The sequence below is a fragment of the Typopeltis vanoorti genome, chromosome 5, assembly GCF_054136105.1.
Source record: "Typopeltis vanoorti isolate ZY-2024b chromosome 5, IOZ_Tvanoo_1.0, whole genome shotgun sequence".
NCBI lineage: Eukaryota > Metazoa > Arthropoda > Arachnida > Uropygi > Thelyphonidae > Typopeltis > Typopeltis vanoorti.
The window spans coordinates 132,314,964-132,337,491 of record NC_143553.1 but is presented as its reverse complement, the minus strand read 5'-3'; the positions used below and the strand labels follow the sequence as shown (position 1 = coordinate 132,337,491).

General features: G+C 34.2%; 1 protein-coding gene across 1 annotated transcript in view; it reads right to left on the bottom strand.

Annotated features, from left to right (window-relative positions):
• The window catches only part of Larp7 (La related protein 7), a 207,987-nt gene that overhangs the window by 83,172 nt on the left and 102,287 nt on the right, over positions 1–22,528 (bottom strand). Inside the window, exon 6 of the mRNA XM_090393486.1 lies at positions 2,180–2,258. Within this exon, the coding sequence (XP_090249612.1) occupies positions 2,180–2,258 (79 nt within the window). The remainder of the gene's footprint in view (positions 1–2,179; positions 2,259–22,528) is intronic.

Genomic DNA, 22,528 nt, shown 5'->3' with positions numbered 1-22,528 from the left:
TAGAAAATAAATATCAAGAAGGTGGTAAGATATTCTAGAGGTTGTTAAAGAAGCTTAGAAATGGAGGAAAGAGTGCTGTAAAAGGAGTTAGAGATGATAAAGGTGACATGAAAATGGGAGAAAAAGATATCCTTGAAGTATGGAGTAATTACTTTGAAAAACTGCTAAAGGAAACAAGCAGTGATGACAGCACAGTGGTAAAAAACACTCAACAGGCATTTAGTCAGGAATACATATCCATACTTGAAGTAGAAAAAGCCATCAAAGGCTTGAAATGTGGAAAAGCAACAAAAGTCTTACAGTGGCTGCACTGCGTAGTTCAGAATGCCTGGACAGAGAGAGAGACAAATTCCAGACGATTGGAGTAGAGCTCTCATAGTACCCATATATAAAAAGGGAAATAAAACTGAATGTGAGAATTACAGAGGTATTTCCCTACTGAGTGTTCCTGGTAAGATCTATGCAAGTATACTTGAGAAAAGGTTGAGAAGAATTGTGGAAGAAAAGCTTGGTGAAGAATAAGCTGGATTCAGGCCAAATAGAGGCTCTCAGGATCAGATGTTCCCTGTATGACAAATAGTCGAGAAAGCATGGGAATATAACAAAGATCTGTATTTAAGTTTTGTCGATTTGGAAAAGTGCATATGACAAGGTGCCAAGAAAGAAGCTATTCAATGTGCTACAGTGATATGATGTCAATGGTGCATTATATCAAGCAATACTTAGTCTTTATTTGAGTTGTAAGTCAGCAGTTAGAATTGAAGTACAGGAAGATGGTTTAATGTTAAATCTGGTGTGAGACAAGGATGTACATTATCCACTCTGTTATTCATTATCTATATGGATCACATTATGAAGGAAAGTGATTAAACATGATATCAAAATTGGAGATACTAATGTCAGCTCTTTGCTTTATTTGGACGATGTTATACTTTTAAATAAATCCGCTAAAAGTCTGCAAGATTTTCCGACTAAATTGAATAACTGTTGTAATAGATATGGTATGAAGGTCAGCAATAAAAAGACAAAGACAATGAAAATGGGCAGAATCATTGAAAATGTCAACTACGTTGTGAATGGAGAACCTGTGGAACAATTAAAGCATTTCAGCTACTTAGGCACGATTTTTAATGAATATGGTAAATTAAATATGGAAATAGACAATAGAATCAACAAAGCTGGTATGGTAGGAAGTCAATTGAATAAATTCATATGGAATAAGAGAGAAATTAGTAGTACACAAGACAGTGTTGAAACCAGTTTTAACTTATGGATCTGAGAGCTGGGTCAGAAGTAAAACACTTGACCAAAGACTAGCAACTGCAGATATGAGAGTCCTAAGAAAGATTAGAGGCATGAACAGATGGCATCAATGGCAATATCATATTAAAAACGAGAATATTAGGAAAGAACTTGACATAGTAACGATCCAGGAATGCGTTAACAGAGCTAAGCTCAGGTGGTATTGTCACTTAAACAGAATGGGAGTGGAAAGATTAGCAAAACAAGTGTTCTCTGCCAAGTTGGCAGGAAAGCAATCCGGAGGAAGACCAAGATATAGGTAGATTGATACGGTATAAAGTGCCTTAGATGATAGAAATATAAGATCTGGTAATGTTGGAGTTTTGACAAGTAACAGACTGATTTGGAGGAAAATTGCAGATAGGAAGTTGGTAATGAAGTAAATTTTTCATGTAGTACTATCATATCCTGTACACCCTTTGAGGCTACATGGCAAGAATTTGATGATGATGATGAATAAAAGATTAATAAAACAAGTGTCCGAAGCAAAAATGACAAGAAGACCAGGAAGACCATGCTATAGGTCTTGTACGTAGTAAGGAATGTTTTAGATAGTCTCTGAACAAATCAGTCCTCACAGAAGGCAAATCTGTTGAGGACACTATTAAGATTTAATGTCTAATACTTGTTATTAAATCCTAATAGTGCTACCTCCCAATTCTTAAGGGAATATGCCAACAGGTCACGATTGTTAATGATGAAAGTATTTTAGTAAGTTATCATGAAACAGAAATGCTTGGGACCAAAGAGAGTCATCAGCCTGTATAAAAATATATATAAATAAGTAAATACAAATAATAATACAACCAAAAACACAAGACGATTTTTTAAAACAGTATCTGCTAAATTAAATTTAAACACAGAGCAGAACACATACCATATCTGTTTTCTTTTAACTGCTCTTGTTGTTCTTCATCATCATCCCCAGAATCTGGATCAACATGACTAGCAAAATGCTATAAAAAATATTTCTAAATATTAAATTTCAGATTAGAGAAATGAAATACACTTTAATATAACACTGTATTAACATGATAGAATATGCAGAACTTGATCATTAATAGTGGATATTAAAACTTGGAAGCTGAGAAAGAAGTATTTATTTTCTCAAAATATTTCTTTATACATTCTAGGCTAAATGTTTTTTGATTGTTTTCTGAGTTGGCACCATGTCATATGAAATCAGTTGCCCTGTGAATCTGACAATGTTTCAGGGCAATACAAAAATCAGTTTCATTTCATTGAGTTTTTATGATACTGAATGGGGGGTGCTTAAGGGTCAAAGCTGTATAACTGAAAGGAGACCTCCACATAGCCTTTAAAGGAATGCGGAGAACCGACCAAGGCTTCTGCCCTAATGTCCAATCCTCACCTTCTCGTGGGGCACCCAGTTGGGTATCTACTTGGATACTGAACGAACGAGGATGGACTGACAATTTGGGATTTAGCCGACCAAATTGTATTCTTATTGGTTAAACCAAAATAAAAAAAAAAATAATGGTACAACATGACAAAATTTCATGCCAGCTGGGGCATCGCCTGGTTAAACAAGGCTTCCATTGTTTTTGCCAGGGAACCAGGGCAAACAACAAAAAGTCAGCTACTGGAACAAATCTGAAAAACACCCCAACTCGAAACCACCAGAGTTACGATCGGTACTATCAACATAAGAAGCCTGAATGGCAAAGAAATGGAGCTAGCTGAGGAATTAGATAAGTACCAGATCGACATATAGGGGTGACTAAAACAAAAAAGACAAAAACTGGTGAGATCTTTCTGAGCAATAAATACAAAATGTTATATTCAGGCAATGACAATCAAGGAAAAGAAGGAGTAGCCATAGTATTCAACACAAAATATCAGGCTAATCTTCTTGAATGGCAGTCAGTCTCAAGTAGAGTAATGTGGGCAAATATGAGAATGGGGAACGGGACTATGAGACTTATTTGTGCCTATGGTCTCATAGAAGCGTCTACTAAGGTAGAAGTGGAGGAATTTTTTGAGGCTTTAGAAAAAGCAACTGACACAATGAAAAAGGAAAAGTTGGTCCTTGTTGGGGATCTAAATAGTAGAGTAGGAAATGATTGTGAGACATACAAAAATATTTTGGGAAAATTTGGAGAAAAGAGCAAAGCTAATAATAATGGCAAATATTTGTTGCATTTCTGCTCAGGACATGGATTGGTTATTACTAACACCATGTTCCAACATAAAAAATGTGCACAAATTCACATGGAGAGAAGAGGCAAGGAATAAGAAAAGTCTCATTGACTATGTTATTGTTGATAGTGATGTTTTCTCCCTGGTGCAGGACACTAGAGTGTACAGAGGATTTGAAATTTGAAGTGATCACTATTTAGTCTTGTGCAGGATAAAATTGAATTTCATATTGAAAAGAATAACATGTAAGAAAGTTTTAAAGCGAATAAAAGTTGAGCAGCTCTCAGATGTGAACTGTAGACTAAAATACACAAAGATTATTGAAGAAAAAATGAAAGAGTTTGAGAACAGGAACCAAACCTTGGAGATTCAGTGTTATAACCAAGCCTTGAAGAAAGCTCTGATTGATTCAGCAAGAGAGGCATGTGATGAAGTTGTCTGCAAGGATAGAAAAATTAGAACTTCATGGTGGACACAGGAAGTTTAAAGAGGCAGTGAAGGAAAAGAAGAAAGCATATCAAAAGTTCCTGGCAAATAAGTCAGGTTGTGCTCTTAGAGAATACAGAGACAAATGTGAGAAAGCTAAACACTATGTAAAACTAGCTAAACAAAAGTCATGGGAGGACTTCGGCAAGAATATAGAAAATAAATATCAAGAAGGTGGCAAAATATTCTGGAGGTTGTTGAAGAAGCTTAAGAATGGAGGAAAGAGTGCTGTAAAAGGAGTTAAAGGTGACATGAAAATGTGAGAAAAAGATATCATTGAAGTATGGAGTAATTATTTTGAAAAACTGCTAAATGAAACAAGCAGTGGTGACACCACAGTGGTAAAAAACACTGACCAGGCATGCAGTCAGGAATACATACCCATACTTGAAGTAGAAAAAGCCATCAAAGGCTTGAAATGTGGAAAGGCAGCAGGAGTAATTGATATTCGATCAGAAATGCTGAAGTATGGTAGTATAAGAGTCTTACAGTGGCTGCACTGCATAGTTCAGAAAGCCTGGACAGAGGGACGAATTCCCGATGATTGGCGTAGAGCTCTCATAGTACCCATATATAAAAAGGGAAATAAAACTGAATGTGAGAATTACAGAGGTATTTCCCTACTGAGTGTTCCTGGCAAGATCTATGCAAGTATACTTGAGAAACGGTTGAGAAGAATTGTGGAAGAAAAGCTTGGTGAAGAACAAGCTGGATTCAGGCCAAATAGAGGCTGTCAGGATCAGATCTTCACTGTACGACAAATAGTCGAGAAAGCATGGGAATATAACAAAGATCTGTATTTAAGTTTTGTCGATTTGGAAAAGGCATATGACAAGGTGCCAAGAAAGAAGCTATTCAATGTGCTACAGTTATATGATGTCAATGGTGCATTATATCAAGCAATACTTAGTCTTTATTTGAGTTGTAAGTCAGCAGTTAGAATTGAAGTACAGGAAGATGGTTTAATGTTAAATCTGGTGTGAGACAAGGATGTACATCATCCCCTCTGTTATTCATTATTTATGTGGATCACATGATGAAGGAAAGTGGTATTAAACATGATATCAAAATTGGAGATGCTAATGTCAGCTCTTTGCTTTATGCGGATGATGTTATACTTCTAAATAAATCAGCTACAAGTCTGCAAGATTCTGTGATTAAATTGAATAACTGTTGTAATAGATATGGTATGAAGGTCAGCATTAAAAAGACAAAGACAATGAAAATAGGCAGAATCACTGAAAATGTCAACTGTGTTGTGAATGGAGAACCTGTGGAACAAGTAAAACATTTTGGCTACTTAGGCACGATTTTTTAGCGAAGATGGTAAATTAAATATAGAAATAGACAACAGAATGAGCAAAGCTGGTATGGTGGGAAGTCAATTGAATAAATTCATATGGAATAAGAGAGAAATTAGTCGGAACACTAAATTAGCTGTATACAAAACAGTGTTCAAACCAGTTTTAACTTATGGATCTGAGAGCTGGGTCAGAAGTAAAACACTTGACCAAAGACTAGAGACCACAGATACGAGAGTCCTGAGAAAGATTATAGGTGTGAACAGATGGCATCAATGGCAATATCATATTAAAAACGAGGATATTAGGAAAGAACTTGACATTGTCAGCATCCAGGAATGCGTTAGCAGAGCTAATCTCAAATGGTATGATTGCTTAAACCGAATGGGCAAGGAAAGATTAGCAAAACAAGTGTTCTCTGCCAGGTTGGCAGGAAAACGACCCAGAGGAAGACCGAGATACAGGTGGATTGATACGGCTCAAAGTGCCTTAGACAATAGAAATATAAGATCTGATAATGTTGGAGTCTTGACAAGTAACAGTCTGATTTGTAGGAAAATTGTAGATAGGAAGTTAGTAATGATATAATTTTTTTCATGTAGTACTATCATATCCTGTACACCCCTAGAGGGTACATGGCAGGAATTTGATGATGATGATGATGTTTTCACTGTTTATAATGACAGAAAAGAGATTGAATTTTTCCATAAAAGTGATTCAAGACAAGTGTTAGAAGAAAAACATAGCAAAAAAATAGAATTAATAAAATAATAATAATAGAATTAATAAAATAAACAAACGGTAATAATAAATGATCATGTATCTCATAAAATGTATGAATTTTTTATTCACGGACTGATAAACACACTAATATATTAGTTAAGTAGTAAATACTATATATTAGGGAAAAAAAAAAAATTAAACTTCTCAAGAAATATTATTTCTTAATCCTTTATCCAAATGTAAGCAAAGTTTGCATGTGAAGAATCTTCACGACTAGGCTACTGACTTCATGTTAATTGCCTTAGTATACCATAATGCAAAACACACATCCTTTTTGATATGCATAATACTATACATTATTGGAAGGGACTCTATCCAGATCAGTTTCAATCTTTGAGGTGAAACAGTAAAGGGATGTTCATTGGCCCAGAGTAGTTAGTACAGAGATGCAAGAGAGCCTGATAGTATTAGGAGAAAGAAAAGACAGATGGATAGTATCAGAGATAGAAAAAACGCCTCAGCTCTTTTATATCATCATGTAGCCAAAGACTATTTCCTCCCCCTCCCACACAGTCTCATGTATCTGAACACCAAAAGACCAGTTTAAACTAAAGTGCAAAGGTCATGATACTCAAGTGGTTAGCTTTATCTAAGTCAACTGCCTTGAGTTGGTCTTCTCTGCCTGGCATTGCTCTGCAGTCATCCCTGCAACAGATCTTAAGACCACAGTGAATAGGATGCAACTATTTAAAAAACCTTTCATATTAAAAATAGACAAAATTTTATCGCCCAGTGGTGAATACTGCATAATGTGGATGGTCTACACCACTGCTTCCAAAACTTATGGATGCCAAGGCCTCCTTTGAAAAAATTAAAATATTTCATGACCCCCATCGAAAAAAAATCGTAACATAGACATATATTTTATAATATTTATTGTAGTTATATTCCATACAATTTATATTCAAGATTTTGCATTTGTAATCTTTTTTGTGTTTCTTATCAATACCTTTGAAATGAAACGTATATGAATAAGCATATATTTACTAATATTCATTAATCGCTGAAATATGCAATAAGCAAAATTTGTGAACCAATACCAATGTGTGATTTTTTCCATTAAAATATAAAAAAGAACAAAAAAGAAATAATAAATAATAAAAATTAAATACGTTTCTTTTAAGATTAAAAAAAATACTTAGTCTTAAAACATTTTAAATTTGTTTTCATTATTTCACTCCCTCCCCTCAACAAAACATATGGCCCCCAAGGGGACTGTGGCCCACAGTTTAGGAAGTGCTGGTCTATACCACTTTGCCAAAAATTTGAAATGTTCTTTCTAAATACAAAAATTGTCTGACTGAACAATAAAATTTCCACAATACAATATTGTAAAAGCATTTGTAAGTAATATTACTGGTTTTCAAATCATGATTTTTTCTAACTTTCTATGAATGGTAATTTAATTCATTAATTATAAAAAAATCTAAATTCTCTTCCATTGCTAACAGGCTAGGAGGGACTGCAAAAAAACCTGTTCTGTTGTAAGTAATGAAATGCCTAACACATTACATAATCCAAATATGCAGGGAGTGGACAGCTGTAGAATGTATGTTCTACTGTTTTCAATTGTAGTAGTAAGACTTATACGTTGGTTAGACATAACTGGTAATTAATTTACGGAATTAACAACGCATATAAAGTATATTAATTAAAGATAACTTTAATGAATGTTTCATGCACCCAAATTTGTTGAGGTTAGGAACGTTTTTTAGAGCTGTTTTTAGAGGTTGTTTTTTACAGCTCTAAAAAACATTCCTAACCTCAACAAATTTGGGTGCATGAAACTGCCCCAAATTTGGGAGACTTTCATTATGAGAACTTCAGCCCAACGGCCAAGACTACCAAATTAGCCCGCAAGAGGGCACCATTAGGACTTTAGGAACAAAATTAGTTTCTTACTTTCTTCCTCATTTGCTTTGTTAGTTCCTTAGTGCACATACCATATCTTTATGTTCCTGAAGATGGCAATGTGGCATTGCCGAAATATAGAAGTGATTCATTAAAGTTATCTTTAATTAATATACTTTATATGCGTTGTTAATTCCGTAAATTAATTACCAGTTATGTTTTCAATTGGTAACAAATGTCACTGATTGGATCTCCATTGTTCAAGTACCTCCATTTGGTGGCATTTACTGACCATATGCAATTCTCCGAGCTGAAAACCCTCCTGTTAGGATATTCTTAGAATTTCAGTAAGTTATGAAACAAAGTGTTATCACCAGTACCCGACTGTGGAACTTTGTGGCAAGAGAGGTTAAAGATTTCTTTATACCAAGTTTTACTTTTATCAATGGAAAGAATGTCAATGCCAAAATTAGAGTTAAGCACAGAATGTTGTAGTATTAAAGAGCAATTTCATCTTTTCTATCTTTATAATCATTAACTCCAAATAGGAGAAGATGAAAACCCATGTAGTACCAGAGAAAGTATGCAACATTTTATGGATTTTTGAAACTATATTGTTTAAATAGTAGAATTTTAACAATGGAAGCACAAAGCCTCCATGCTTCTTTGATAGTTGAAGAAATTCCTTTTTAACTTATTGGTATCAGTGGACCAAAGAAATCTCACAGGTTTAATAATTGCTTTTCTTCAGCTTCTGTAATGGCTGTAATAATTATTATGTACAACTGAGCAGGGAAGACTATGGTTTTAAATATGGCTTTTTTGAATTTTCTTGAGTTCTAAGGTTTCAATGTTTTTGTATATAAGTTCTTGAGTAATATTGGGTAAGTGGAGAAGGGAATTCCAAGTATGGTGAGAGGCTCTCTCTCTAGTGGTTAGTCCAAAGGGGAATGCTTCTGAGATCCCACTTTTCAAAAATTTTTAATTGTGTCTGGTCAGCATTAACAACTAATCCACCAATTTTGCTGAATTTTTCCAAAATACCAAAAAAATGATGCATATGGAAGCATTATCCCTCAAAGTGCTTATTACATTGTTGGCATATGCTAATACCTTATTTTCCTTCATAGTTGAGGGAACTATTACCCCTTGCACAGCATGTATATTGTCAACTTCCTGCAGGAAAGGTTCAAGAACCAATGAAAAGAGCAATGGACTAAGAGGTAACCTTGCCTGACTCCCTTTATTTGAATTTTGACCAGTTATGATAGGAACCCATTAACTAGGAGGCAGGTAGTTGAATTGAAATAGGCTCCTTTAATAATGGATAGCAACCTTTTGCCCATACCAATTTGCTAGAAGATGTGGAACAGAAAGGGATGCTGAACATCAAATGCTTGAATAAGGTCTACCGATAGCACTAAACATTAAATTCTACTGCTTGGCCTGGAACTCCATACACCTGTGTATGCTTTTAATTATGTATCTCATTCCTACTTTGAGCCTGTTATTGATAATGCAGAAAAATATCTTATAGTCAGTATTATCTAGCTGTTAATTAAGGTATGATCTCCATTAGGTTTCGGAATGAGGACGGTATGGCTCGCTACAAATTCACTTGGCATGTGTACTGCAGAGAAAAAAAAAAATTAAAACAGTATAACTAGAATGGGAAGAATAAAATCCATGGCCTCATGGCAAAGTTCTATCCCTAGAGCAGCAGGTCTTGGGGATGGATTTCCTTAAATGCATGGAAAGGTTTGTGTTCACAGTACATGTTATTTATTTTAACAGTATTGATAACAACACAGAATAATAAGAAAATAATATTTGTTAACTTTACTTAAATTAAGGGGATATTAAATCCCACATAGTTTTAAAACCGAATAAGAAACCCAAAGATTGGAATCAGAGAGTTTCTTGCCGAATATAGTAAACTATAAAGTATCGGCGACACTAGCGTTAGCAAATGCAAGTGATCCTAGTACGTAGTACAATACCGGACGACTCGTTGCAAAGGTGGGGGAAGTTCAGATCGCTATTCTTAGGTATTTTCCATAATGTAAAAACACATTTCCTAGGAAATGTATGCTGTTATTACATTATGGAGGGAGGTCACTACCCAGACCGGTTTCAGCCTTTTTTGAGGCTTTATTCCCCCACCTTTACAATGAGTCGTCCGGTATTGTACTACGTACTAGGATCACTTGCATTTGCTAACGCTAGTGTCGCCGATACTTTATAGTTTACTATATTCAGCAAGAAACTCTCTGATTCCAATCTTTGAGTTTCTTATTCGGTTTTAAAACTATGTGGGATTTAATATCCCCTTAATTTAAGTAATGTTTTCATTGCCGAAATGAAGCTTATTAGCTCTTTATATTTAAGTAATTTGTTAACTTATTTGCTAATATTATATCCAGCATCTTTAGAACACAAAAACAGTTTGTCACTGTAAGTGAAACAACAATTTGGTATAACAGTGGGACTAGTTTAAAAAAATTGTTATAATGGATAACACAAGGAACTAAAGTCCTAATTAGGCAACATCTATGTTGGAAAAAGAGAGAAACAAATATTAATTAGATCTTAAAATGACTCTCCCCAAGATTTTTGGTAAATTTATATAGCCATACTTATTGAGGCTTGGAGTATATTTTAAAGCTTTAAATAAGAAAAAAAGATAAGTAACCATCTGGAAGCCAAGTGATTAGTGTATCCAGGAAAGGCAGACAGTCATTAACTTCCTCTTCCATTGTGAAGTCGATTTTCGGGTGTTGGCTATTTAAACGCACTAAAAATGTATCTGATGTGTCTGGACTGTGTTCAAACAACAAACACATCACAGTGTAGCCAAACCACTGGTTTGAGAGCGGCTGTATTTCCTTGTTCAACATTATAGTACTATTGTCTTCAAACAGATTTTTAGTGTTTTTGAAAGGAGCCAAAGATGTCTTGAGTGGTGGATGTCTTTGCCATCCACACTGATTCGGGTGATAGCCCTTTTTTCACAGAATTTGGTGAAATATCTATTGAAGAATACAGCTGAAAGGCTATCTGATAAGTGCTGCTGCTGTATTCTTATTTTAAAATTTTTCTTCCACTTGTTACTGCCTTTCCACTTCTTTGTTGATGTTTTTAATGATGGTGCTGCATTCTATACCACTGCATTGGTTTGCCAAGAACAGCTTTTCTTTTTGATAAAGGTCTTTCAACTTTTTCTATTGAGGAAAGCCTGTTCCTTTCCACATTCAATATTTGTTTTACTGTTGCTTGAATTTTAACAATGTATCCCAGTTCCAGGTAACATTATTCCAGTTTGAACAGAGAGTTTGGAGTTGGGTTAAAAAGATCTATGGCAAATTTAGTGGAAGTCTCCATTGTCCAGAACCGATCTCTACTTGTTCTGTGCAGCAGAATTTAAGTAGATGTGGATTATGATCTGACATGTTGATATGAAGATGTTTTATCTGAATTATCCTATTTATAAGGGAAGAAGAGATAAATTCGATCAAGATGGGTACCAATAATTTGATTCATGTAAGCCTAGAGATTAGGACTGCAAATCCTCCATCTGTCTGCTAGTTGAGCATTGTCATGATATATCCCACTTTTCCACTTTTGGGGTGTCCTCCTATTTTGTCTAATGTGGGGTTTTCAATACAATTCCAATCTCCAGCTGCTATGATGTAATGACACCATATAAATATTGCTACAATTCCTGGAAGTATTTTTGTCTAACTGTTCGAATGGATGGAACATAAACATTTGTTGTTGTTGTCTTGTCCTTTGAAGAGTCTTAGATGTTCCCGTGTGCTCCTTGTACTGCTTTGGCTATGTCTGTGATTTTGTTTGTATAGAGCTGTTGTTCAGGATTAGGATCTATTTCTTGCAAGGCTGCTGTAATTGCCGGACAGGTAAAGATGTGAGTGGGTGTCAGTTCAGTATTGGGGCAGTTGTTGCAGTTTCTATATGTTCTCGTATCATCTGTATCGATCTTCATTCCTCTATAATGTCCTGTTCGTAGTCTTGCTATCGTGGTGGAGGTCCTTCTGTCAGCATTGATCTCGGGAATTTGATGTTGTATCACTGATTTCAATGGAATTAGTTTAGCTTTTGCTAGTGCATTGGCATCAGCAAGAGTTATCATATGAGTATCTTGGTTGAGTTCTCTGGCCTCTTTTGCTAATTTATCAGCGGCTTCGTCGTGATCAATGCCTACATGAGCAGGAATCCATTGTAAAATGCAACTTTTACCTAAACACTTTACTTGATTTAAGAGTTTATGGATGTCTTGTGTGAGCTTGGTATTGCCATTTTTGATTGCCTCCATAGCTGATCCTGAGTCACTGTAAATTATAATTCCTTCAGATTGTTGAGATGATGATAGATTTAAGTAGGCTTCTAGTGCTTTATTTATTGCGTAGAGTTCGCTGGTAAAATTTGAAGCGATTCTCCCAGATCCAACTTTTATTGAAAGTTTTTCACCTTTCAGGAGTAGAAGGAGAACACCAGCGCCTCCATTAATCATATTGGTGTCTGATGATCCATCGGTATAACAAATAACCTGTTTGGAGGATGAAAGAAGGTTGATGGTATTTAGGCCTTTTTCTTTAAGCATTTCTTTTGGTTCTTTTTTTTGTACAGAGTTTGGTAAGGTTTAGATTTATGGAGGTATTTGAGGGTAAAGGACTGGAAAATAGAGGTTCTTTGTTTATGTGAACATTTAGCTGATCAAGACCTATTTCTTTCCTGATAGTGTCATCATATTGTAAAGTTGATGATCTGTGAAGTCTGCAATTTTGGTTCCAATGTTCATAAGTTTTTAGGGAGATATGATCACTTTGGTAGCTTCTGATATTATTTATGAATTTTATGGTGGCAAATTTTCATCTGTCCCCCAGCAGGTCAAGCCCACATTCCTGTTGGGCTCTGATGTTGTTAGTGGATGAGACTGCACCAATGATAATCTTGGATGCTTTTGCTTGTATTTTGTCTAGTTTTTTCTTTACCGATGAGGCCGAAGGTGACCAGATAGGTGCTGCATATTCCATTATTGGCCTTATTAGTGTAGTGTAAGTAGTTTTGAGGATTTTTGGCTTTGCGCCCCAATTTGTTCCACAAAGCCTTTTCAGTATATTTAATTTTTTTAGAGCTCTGTTGGAAGTGTTAGAGATGTGTTGTGCAAAACGTAATTCCTGATCAAGTGTAATACCAAGGTATTTTGGATTTGTGACTTTTTCAATTAGCTTGTTATTTATCATGACTTTGGGATTGTAGGAATGTCTATTTTTCCTGTCTGTGCTAAATGTACTTAGTTTTGTTTTGTCTGGGTTGATTTTGAGTTTAAGTTCGTCTGACCATTTTTCTAATCCTCTCATGGATTTGTTTAGAATTTCCTCTGATTCTGTGATTTTAGCACTAGTGTGCCAGATGGCTATATCATCTGCATAGCAAGTTACTTTTGTGTCTTCTGTAAGGTAGGGATGAATATTATTGACATATAGAAGGAATAGTAAGGGACTGAGTACTGAGCCCTGGGGAACACCAGCCAAGGTTCTCCGCTCTTTTGATATTGCTGCATTGATTCTGACTTTGATCTTTCTTCCTCTGATGAAATCAGCATAAACATTTATAAACCTTATTATACATCCACAGTTTTTCCAGTCTAATGTCAAGATTCACCCTTCTGCATCCCTTTGGATATTATGGAATGACCCAAGGAAGGGAGTAAGAATAAGAATCCCTACTCCAGCCTTGTTAAATCTTCCAAAGCTCCAATAAGAAATAAGTGGATATCAATCTGTTGAAGTTTTTATATCTGCAGAAGTATGTTTCTTGGAGAAACAAAAACCTGATATTATAGTGTAGCATAAATTTCTGTACAGCTTGTTGTTTAACTGACCTGGAATCAATCCTCATACATTTAATGAGACAATGCAGAAGGGAGATGATATGATTAGTAAAGTGTCACTGGTACTTCTAGATACCAGTGACACTTTACATACTTCTAGATTTTGGATGAACTTGAGGTCTTCAATCTGTGAAGGAGCAATTATGTAGCCTGCTTCTTATAAATTTTTTCCATTTTTTTTGCAGTTACTTGCCATTGTTTTAATTCCAGGGCTACTGTTCTTGATTTGGAAGCTAGTTATTTTCTTTTCGTGTAGATGGTAATCATACCGAGAAAACTTTGTATCAGTAAACTTTATTTTTTCTTTAAGTATCTCTCTCTTTCCTTTTATGCATTCATGATGTTTTATTAAGGTCTGTTCTTCATAATTATCTTCTGCAGTCTTAGCCTCCAATGGCTGACTTGCTTGCTATAAAGCTGGAATGTTTGAAACAATGAGCAATGATTTTATCAGTAATTTTGTAAGCTTCACTGAGCAAAGACCAACTTCTAACCTGAGAGTGCAACTGTTTATAAGAAGAAAATTTTCCATCCTTTTCTGGTTTATCTAGGTCTTATGCCCACTTTTCAAAAATGTCTGCTGTAACCAAGATTTGGTCGGCAATGTAAGTATCTAGGTTTCCTGTACTTACCAGTGGTTTAAGTTTTTATGTGCTGCTCATGTTTGCAGCTAGAAAAATTAATTCTTTCTTTCTCTTTTCCCTGCACCACTACAGGTTTCTCCAGAAAACGTGTCTTGTTTGGAAACAAGCTATAGAATAGACCAATATCATTGATGGTAAGCATGCCCTTCACATCATAATCCTTCATTAAACTGCTTTTCCTTCCAAGTGTTTCTGGGATACAACCCACCCAGAACTCCTAAATCCAAGAAAAATCTTTAGCATAACTAGAGAATACAAGACAATATCCAAATATCCCACTTCAAAAGAGCTATCAGGGGCAGTGAAACCTTTATCAAAAGCACTAATAAAAGATTAACATACAGATGCCTGGGCAGCACTCATGCCTTTTATAAGTAGTGCAAGCCAAGGCAACTCCGATGCCAATTGTATTCTCATGATTGCTTGGTTTTAATATCCCCTATTTTTATTTACAGGACATCTTTCAAGGCAGCTTGCATTACTGCTAATCTGATACCAATCTACTTGAAAATGCAAAAATTCTGCTATATGAAGTTACTTGCAAAAGATGTGATGGAAATACCAATATCAATGCAAACCTGTATGAACTTCACTATATTAAGTGGACTCACCAAGCTAAGAAAATACATATTAACGGGGAAAAAAGCAACGATGAAAATAGCATAATAACTAATATTTAAGGAATTGACAGCGTATACTGGAAATATAGATTAAACTGTCCTACTTTGGCCAAACAGGCAGGACAGCAAATATCAGAATCTCAGAATACAAGGATTACATCCGATTTCACCAGTACAGCCACTCTGGGCTTGCAGACCACGCTCTGGATACTCGCCACAGAATAAGATGGAAGAAAGCCACAGTAATACACCGCAGCAAGTTCAAGTATGAAAGACTATTCATGGAATCAGCCTCGGCCCTTAGGAACATGCCAAACCTCAACAAATTTGGATGCATGAAACTGCCCCAAATTTGGGAAACTTTTATCAAAAGAACTTCAGCCCAAAGGCCAAGAACTACCAATATAGCCCGCCAGGGGGCACCATCAGGACTTTAGGAAAACGCTAGCGTCCTAGCCTCAGTCTCATTTGTTGTATTGGTACTTGTGTGCACGTGTCTTTTTAGTAAGTTCCCAAGAAGATGGCAACGTAACGTTCGCCGAAATATCGGAAAGTGTATATTAAAGTTTATTTAATCTATATTTCCAGTATACGCTGTCAATTCCTTAAATATTAGTTATTATGTCTAACCAGCGTATAAGCCTCTCAACAAGAAAATAGCATATATGCTGACTGGAGTATAAAAGAAGGAAATATCAATCCATTATAGACATACATACATACATAGCTCATGGCAAAAACATGATGTTAAAAAAGAGAATCATGATAAATTATATATTAACAGAATTGAAGAATTTAAAATATTTTAAATTAAAACTTTGAAGGAAAACACAGATCTAATCCAAGAAGTTGGAAAATTAAAATAAGAGTTAAAAGTAAAAGTCTTAATACGTTATAATAAGATAAAAAAACATATATATCATTATAAATTCAGATCTAAGTTCGTAATCCAGGTCACAGCTTCAGGAGCCACTTGTAAAAAGTCATTCCAGTCCTTCTGATAAGCACGGAAGGTGCATTCTGTTACAATCCATTATAGAAGATTGCTGTTTCAAATGACATCCCTCTGTTCAAACAATCAAGCAACCCCTTGCCATAGTCAACAGTGAGGTGGTAACAGAGCATGCAAGATATCTAGAAAGGAATCTTACTCTACATGGATGGTAAATTAAGTTCTACATAAAGGTACATACTGAAGTAGCAAGAAATAACAGTGGATCAGTTGGCTAAATAAGCAGCTAGAAATAAGTTACAAAAATTATTCAAAATCAGTTACAAAAATACTTGCAGAAGAAATAAGCCTAAATTTGTGAGAAGAAGAATGGTAAACATGTAAAACTGGATCAACAAAGCTCACAAAAATAGATTCCAGCTGAAAATACCATCTCTTCAGGATTAACCATGCCATTAATAGGATATGGAAAAATAAGATATTACTTACACAGATTCCACATTCTGGAATCACCATTTGGATAAATAAAACTTATCCAAAAGTATTATTCAAAATAATTTAATTTTAATTTAATTCAATAACTAACAGTCAAAGAGTAGGTGATCAATAGCCTGAATAGGTGAACAATAAATGAATTAAATTAAAATTAAATTATTTTGAATAATACTTTTGGATAAGTTTCTCTTTCTTGAAGTGATCTTGTATTAGTCATCCAGATAAAGTATTATTCAAAATAATTTAATTTTTCCAAAATAATTCATTTGCAATTGATTTAACAAACTAAATTAAAAATGAAAGTATAAAAATATCAGGAGTATAATATGATTCATAATGTGAGGATCATATGTAGTATTCCTGTCTAGGATGTGAAGAACTTTTATCAGGTCTTTTGAGGTGAAGGTAAGTTAGCCAGTCTCATATGGAAACTCAGGTTTCTTCACCCTATAAACCAACTAAAAGAGCATATGCAATTTACCGACAACAAATAATGCAAATAGGATTAACCACATCTATTATAAGCAGTAATCAAGTTTCTAAGATGCCAAGTAACATGGCCATGACAAGCCATTAAGCCTAACATGAAAAAAGGAAGATGGAAAGTGCACATACACACACAAAAATATAAATGTCAATTAAATTTATATAAATATATATTTACATTGTATACAAGGAAGCATGTCCTCCTCCTCAACAGCTTAACAGACCATTTAGGTCCAATGCTGTTATCACTAGGTTTCTCCATCTGTCATCAGTTGCATCAGGTGTCAAGTGGGAATTCATCTAGCTGTCATAGGTCTTTCATTACCACATCCATCTATTGTGCTTGAGATCTTCCTATAGGTCTTTTCTTGTCAATTTCATTTGTAAGCACATTTGATTAATGATCATCTTCTCTCCAAACACAACCAAACCACTCAATTGTCTTACTTCTTATAAACAATAGAATGTTAGGTCTCTGCAAGGCATGTGGAAAATAAAATTACCTGGTAGAGCCAGGTAATTTTATTGGGAGTAAAAACATGTACAGAAATTGCAAATGATTTACGCAATCTTCACTTTCTTTATTAAGGCCAAGTGGCCTGTTCAAAGTCTCATATTATTGCTTTTCTTGGTCTTCCATTTCTTCTTTTTCCATTTATATCTGTATAGTATTTTTGGCAATCAGCTATTTTCTATTTGATTTAGATGTTCTAACCATTTTTGTTTTGTTTATATTTACTTATATAGTAGTTAATTGGTTCTATATTCAGGAATTGTAAAATTTCTTCAACTGTTTTATGGTCCCAGCTTACAAAACAAAACTAGAAAAACAGCTGGATATACCAGCTGTTTTTCTGAGAAATTTCATTTCTAATGTTTAAATCCATTTTTCATTCTTTTTTTTTAATGGTCCATGCTTCACTTCCATATAATAAAGTTCGTTTAGCCAGGATGTTATATAAGCTGATTCTGTGTTTTGTACCACAGATGACTTTAATATATTATTTATTATGTCATTTTCTTTAACAAAAAATTTGATATTTTTAATGTTTATATCTTTTTCATCATCTATAATAAGTCACATCCCAGGTATGTGAAAGTATTTACTTGTAGTAATATTATATTATCCATCACTATTTTACTTATTGGGTTTTTCTTCTTTGCAAACCATTATTTTTATCTTTACTTGAGATATTCTCATATTATAATGTTCTGAAATTTCATTTAATGATTTTACTGATCTTTATAAATCATCTTTTTGATGTAGCTAATATAATTTGATCATCTGCAAATAATAGTATATCTATATTTATTTGTATATCAAATCGGTTATGCTGTTTCCAAACTGTTATAATTTTACTGCTATTTCATTTCCTGTATATATTTCTTGAACACACTGTAAGAGCTGATTTGGTATATTTAAATTGGTTAATATTTTAAATAATTTGTCTATTAATTTTATTAAATACTTCTTTCCTAATCAATGAAGGCCACGTGTGTTTCTTTTTGAAATTGTCTTCTCTTTTTGATTAATAATTTTAGAGTAAAAATTGATTCCATGCAAGATCAGTCTTTTCAGAATCCATTCTGTTCTAACAAATTGTTTCTACCATACTGTTTAGTTTCTCTTTTAATATTCCTGCATATATTTTGTACCATGTTGGAAGTTTTTTCCACTTGGCTATGCTATCAATTATATATTTGGTTTAATCCTTTATCCAAGTGTAAGCAAACAAAGTTTGCTTACACTTGGATAAAGGATGAAGTATTTTCAGGACTGGGACAAATCGTGGTAAAGGTGGAGTAAGTTCTGATCACTTGCCTTAGTATCTCCCATAATGCAAAGCATATCTTCTTGCAGACACGTATAATGCTATGCATTAAGAGAAGGGGCACTACCCAGAACCCAGAGATGGTGATACTAAGGTGGAAGAATACTTCAGGCACAAACTTTGTTTGTTTACAATTGGATAAAGGATTAAACTAAATTTATTATAGTCTAAACAAGTGGAAAAAAACTTCCAACATCTTTCTCTAAATCCAGAGTAATTTAATAATAAGGTGGTACACCTTTTGGCAACTCGTATAGGTAAATATGACTTCTCCATTGCTTCTGCCTTAGTATGACCACTTCTGGATCTGGCTCCTACTGATGAGATCTCAATAAAGGTTGAAACCTGTCTGGGTAGTGGCCCTTCCCTTAATGCACAGCATTATACGTGTCTGCAAGGAGATGTGCTTTGCATTATGGGGGACACTAAGGCAAGTGATCAGAACTTACTCCACCTTTACCACGAGTTGCCCCAGTCCTGAAAATACTTCAGGCGCAAACTTTGTTTGCTTACACTTGGATAAAGGATTAAACTAAATATATAATTTTGTACCTTGTATTCCCCTATAGTTATTGCATAACCAGTACTTTTTCCCCCTCCCCCCAAGAGATTGGAGTTTTTCCAGAAATCCAGACCATAAAGAATTTTGGGAATTTTTCATTAAATTTTTTACCTTCATTTTTGTATAGTTCCATGTTTATATTGTCTTCTCCTGGTGTTTCCATATTTTTCATTTTATTTATTGTATTTTTTTGTTTCTGACATTGCAACATTTTCTGTTAGGTCATTCTTTGTTTTATAAAATTTTATTTCTTTATTATTATCAGTCCAGAGATTCTGAAAATAAGTTACCCATTTTCCCAAATCTATTGATTGTATTTTTACCTTTTCTTTTATTTCTTTGTTCATATATTTGATTATTTAATTGGTTGGTTTTGGCTTAAATATATCCTTTCCCAATTCTGTTACAAAACTGTTTCATTTCTTTTCTTTCTCTGTGAATTTTTTGTTATTTCTCATTTTGCAATTGCACTTCCTTTTATACTCTATTTCTGCTTCTATTTGTCTTGAAGTTTAGCCATTTCTGGTAACTGTCTTTTTTGTTTTTATTATCTTTTATATTTCTTTGTTCCAGTTTTGTAGTCCTCTTTTCCTATTCCATTTACTCTTTATTTCTGAGCTTTCTACTGCTGCCTTTGTCAGGATTCATTTCAGGTTTTACCATTCCTCTTCTATGTCATTTGATTCATGTGTGGTTTTTTCTGTTTTTAAATCAGTGCATTTTTTATACTGCTGCCTAGTATCAGGATCTTTGTAATGAAGAAATTATCCACTTTATTTATTTTTAGCCATTTTGGTTTAAATCAAATTTTAGCCAATACTATATAATGATCATACTATACAATGACCAATGCTATATTTAGGTTTAATTCACAGCCTCAATGTGCTCTTACATACAGGATTAAGTCAGCTAATTTAAATTTTGTTGTAAATGTAATCAACTGATTTACATCCCCTGACTGACCAGGTATATGTGTTATTTAAATTAAGGGGATATTAATCCCACATTGTTTTAAAACCGAATAAGAAACTCAAAGATTGGAATCAGAGAGTTTCTGCTGAATATAGTAAACTATAAAAGTATCGGGGATTACTAGCGTGATAATGCAAGTAATCCTAGTACGTAGTACAATCTCGTCTCGGGCAACTCGCAGCAAAGGTGGTGAAGTTCTGATCGCTATTCTTGGTATTTTCCATAATGTAAAAACACATTTCCTAGGAAATGTATGCTGTTATATTATGGTGGGAAGTAAACTATAGGAGGTTTTATAGTAAACTATAAAAGTATTATAGTAAAATACTTTTATAGTTTACTATATTTGGCATGAAACTCTCTGATTCCAATCTTTGAGTTTCTTATTTCGGTTTTAAAACAATGTGGGATTAATATCCCCTTAATTTAAATAATGTTTATATCGCCGAAATGAAGCCTAGTGGCTCTTTATATTTATGTAACTTAATGGTTGCACCTGTTTGACAACTTGTACAGCAGAGTATATAAGTTCTTTTCACTATACCCTTTGGTATCTATTTGGTCTAGCTACTCATTGATGAAGCATCAAAAAAGGCTGAAACCGGTATGGGTAGTGACCTCCCACCATAATGTAATAACAGCATACGAAATGTGTTTTTACATTATGGAAAATACCAAGAATAGCGATCAGAACTTCACCACCTTTGCTGAGAGTTGCCAGAGATTGTACTACGTACTAGGATTACTTGCATTAGCTCACGCTAGTAAATGCCGATACTTTTATAGTTTACTATATTTGGCATGAAACTCTCTGATTCCAATCTTTGAGTTTCTTATTCGGTTTTAAAACAATATGGGATTAATATCCCTTTAATTTAAATAATGTTTATATCGCCGAAATGAAGCCTATTGGCTCTTTATATTTAAGGTATATGTGTATTTATGTATTTATTAGTTTCTTTGGTACCTTTTTTTTGCTTTTTCCCTGTTTCTTCTTTTAGTTCCTTTAATATCCATGACTCCCCACCCTCTTTCTATATGAAATATTACTATGAAAAAGCAAATAACCACTAAAAACTCAACTCCATATCTTCCTCCCAAAAGCTGTCTTGTTTTTAATTTAACTTCTGTTTTTCTTTCTCAAGTCTTCAAACAGAAATATTCATTATCAGTTACCAGTCCAAATAGCAAACATGCCATCAGCAGACCTATACCACACTAGGAAGAATATTGCACAGGAGTGGCTGTTCATAATATTCCATAAAATAATTTGTAAGCATGGGAAGGAAAAGGACTTCTCATAGTTGCAACTTCTATTTCTTGATTTCACTTATATCGAACATTAAAATCTCCAAAATGTACAACAAAATCAAAGCAGTCGACAATTTTAGAGAAGGAACTTGTTTGGGTAATCCATGGTTTCCTTAATAATAATAATAATAATATATTTAAATATATTATATGTTATTAAGAGATACTTCTAGGAAGTAAGGGACTCATAGAAGGAGGCCACATACTAAATCCACCAGCTGTCACACTTGTTCTTGAATTAATTCACACTGTTTGCACATAGGAAAACTATATCTAAAGTAATCATTACATCTGATAGATCAAAGCCCACTGATCTTGTTTTTAAAATACACCATGGATTTTAATAAAAAGATCAAGATGCCACATCCATGCACATTTCCTTGTCAAAAAATTGGTGCCATTAAAACCTTGATTCATTATACACATACCCTGTTCTACTGAAGCCTTGTTACATCAGAAACTGCAACACGTTTAATCTATGTTCTCAGATAATATTTTCAGCGAGTCCTTTATCAACAAAGGAATTCATCTTTTTCTTCTCAAGAAGAAATCATATTTCCATCCTTTATAGGTCAAAGGAATATCTGAATTTATCTTTACAATTCTCAGCTTATTAATATTAGTTAATATCTTGTCCGGTCCAAAAAATTTCATTTCTTTTGAAAGCCAAAGACAACCCCGAACAATTTTCACCAGAATTCTTGTTCTTGTGAACCACTTTATTTTGGTAAATTTGGAAGATCCACTGCTGTTCATAAAGAGCTTAAAATTACATCAAGTATCATGAAACTGGCATTATGAACATGCCATCTCTTTTAGACATAGTTCTTTGGAAGAAAATTAGTCCTGCACAAAGG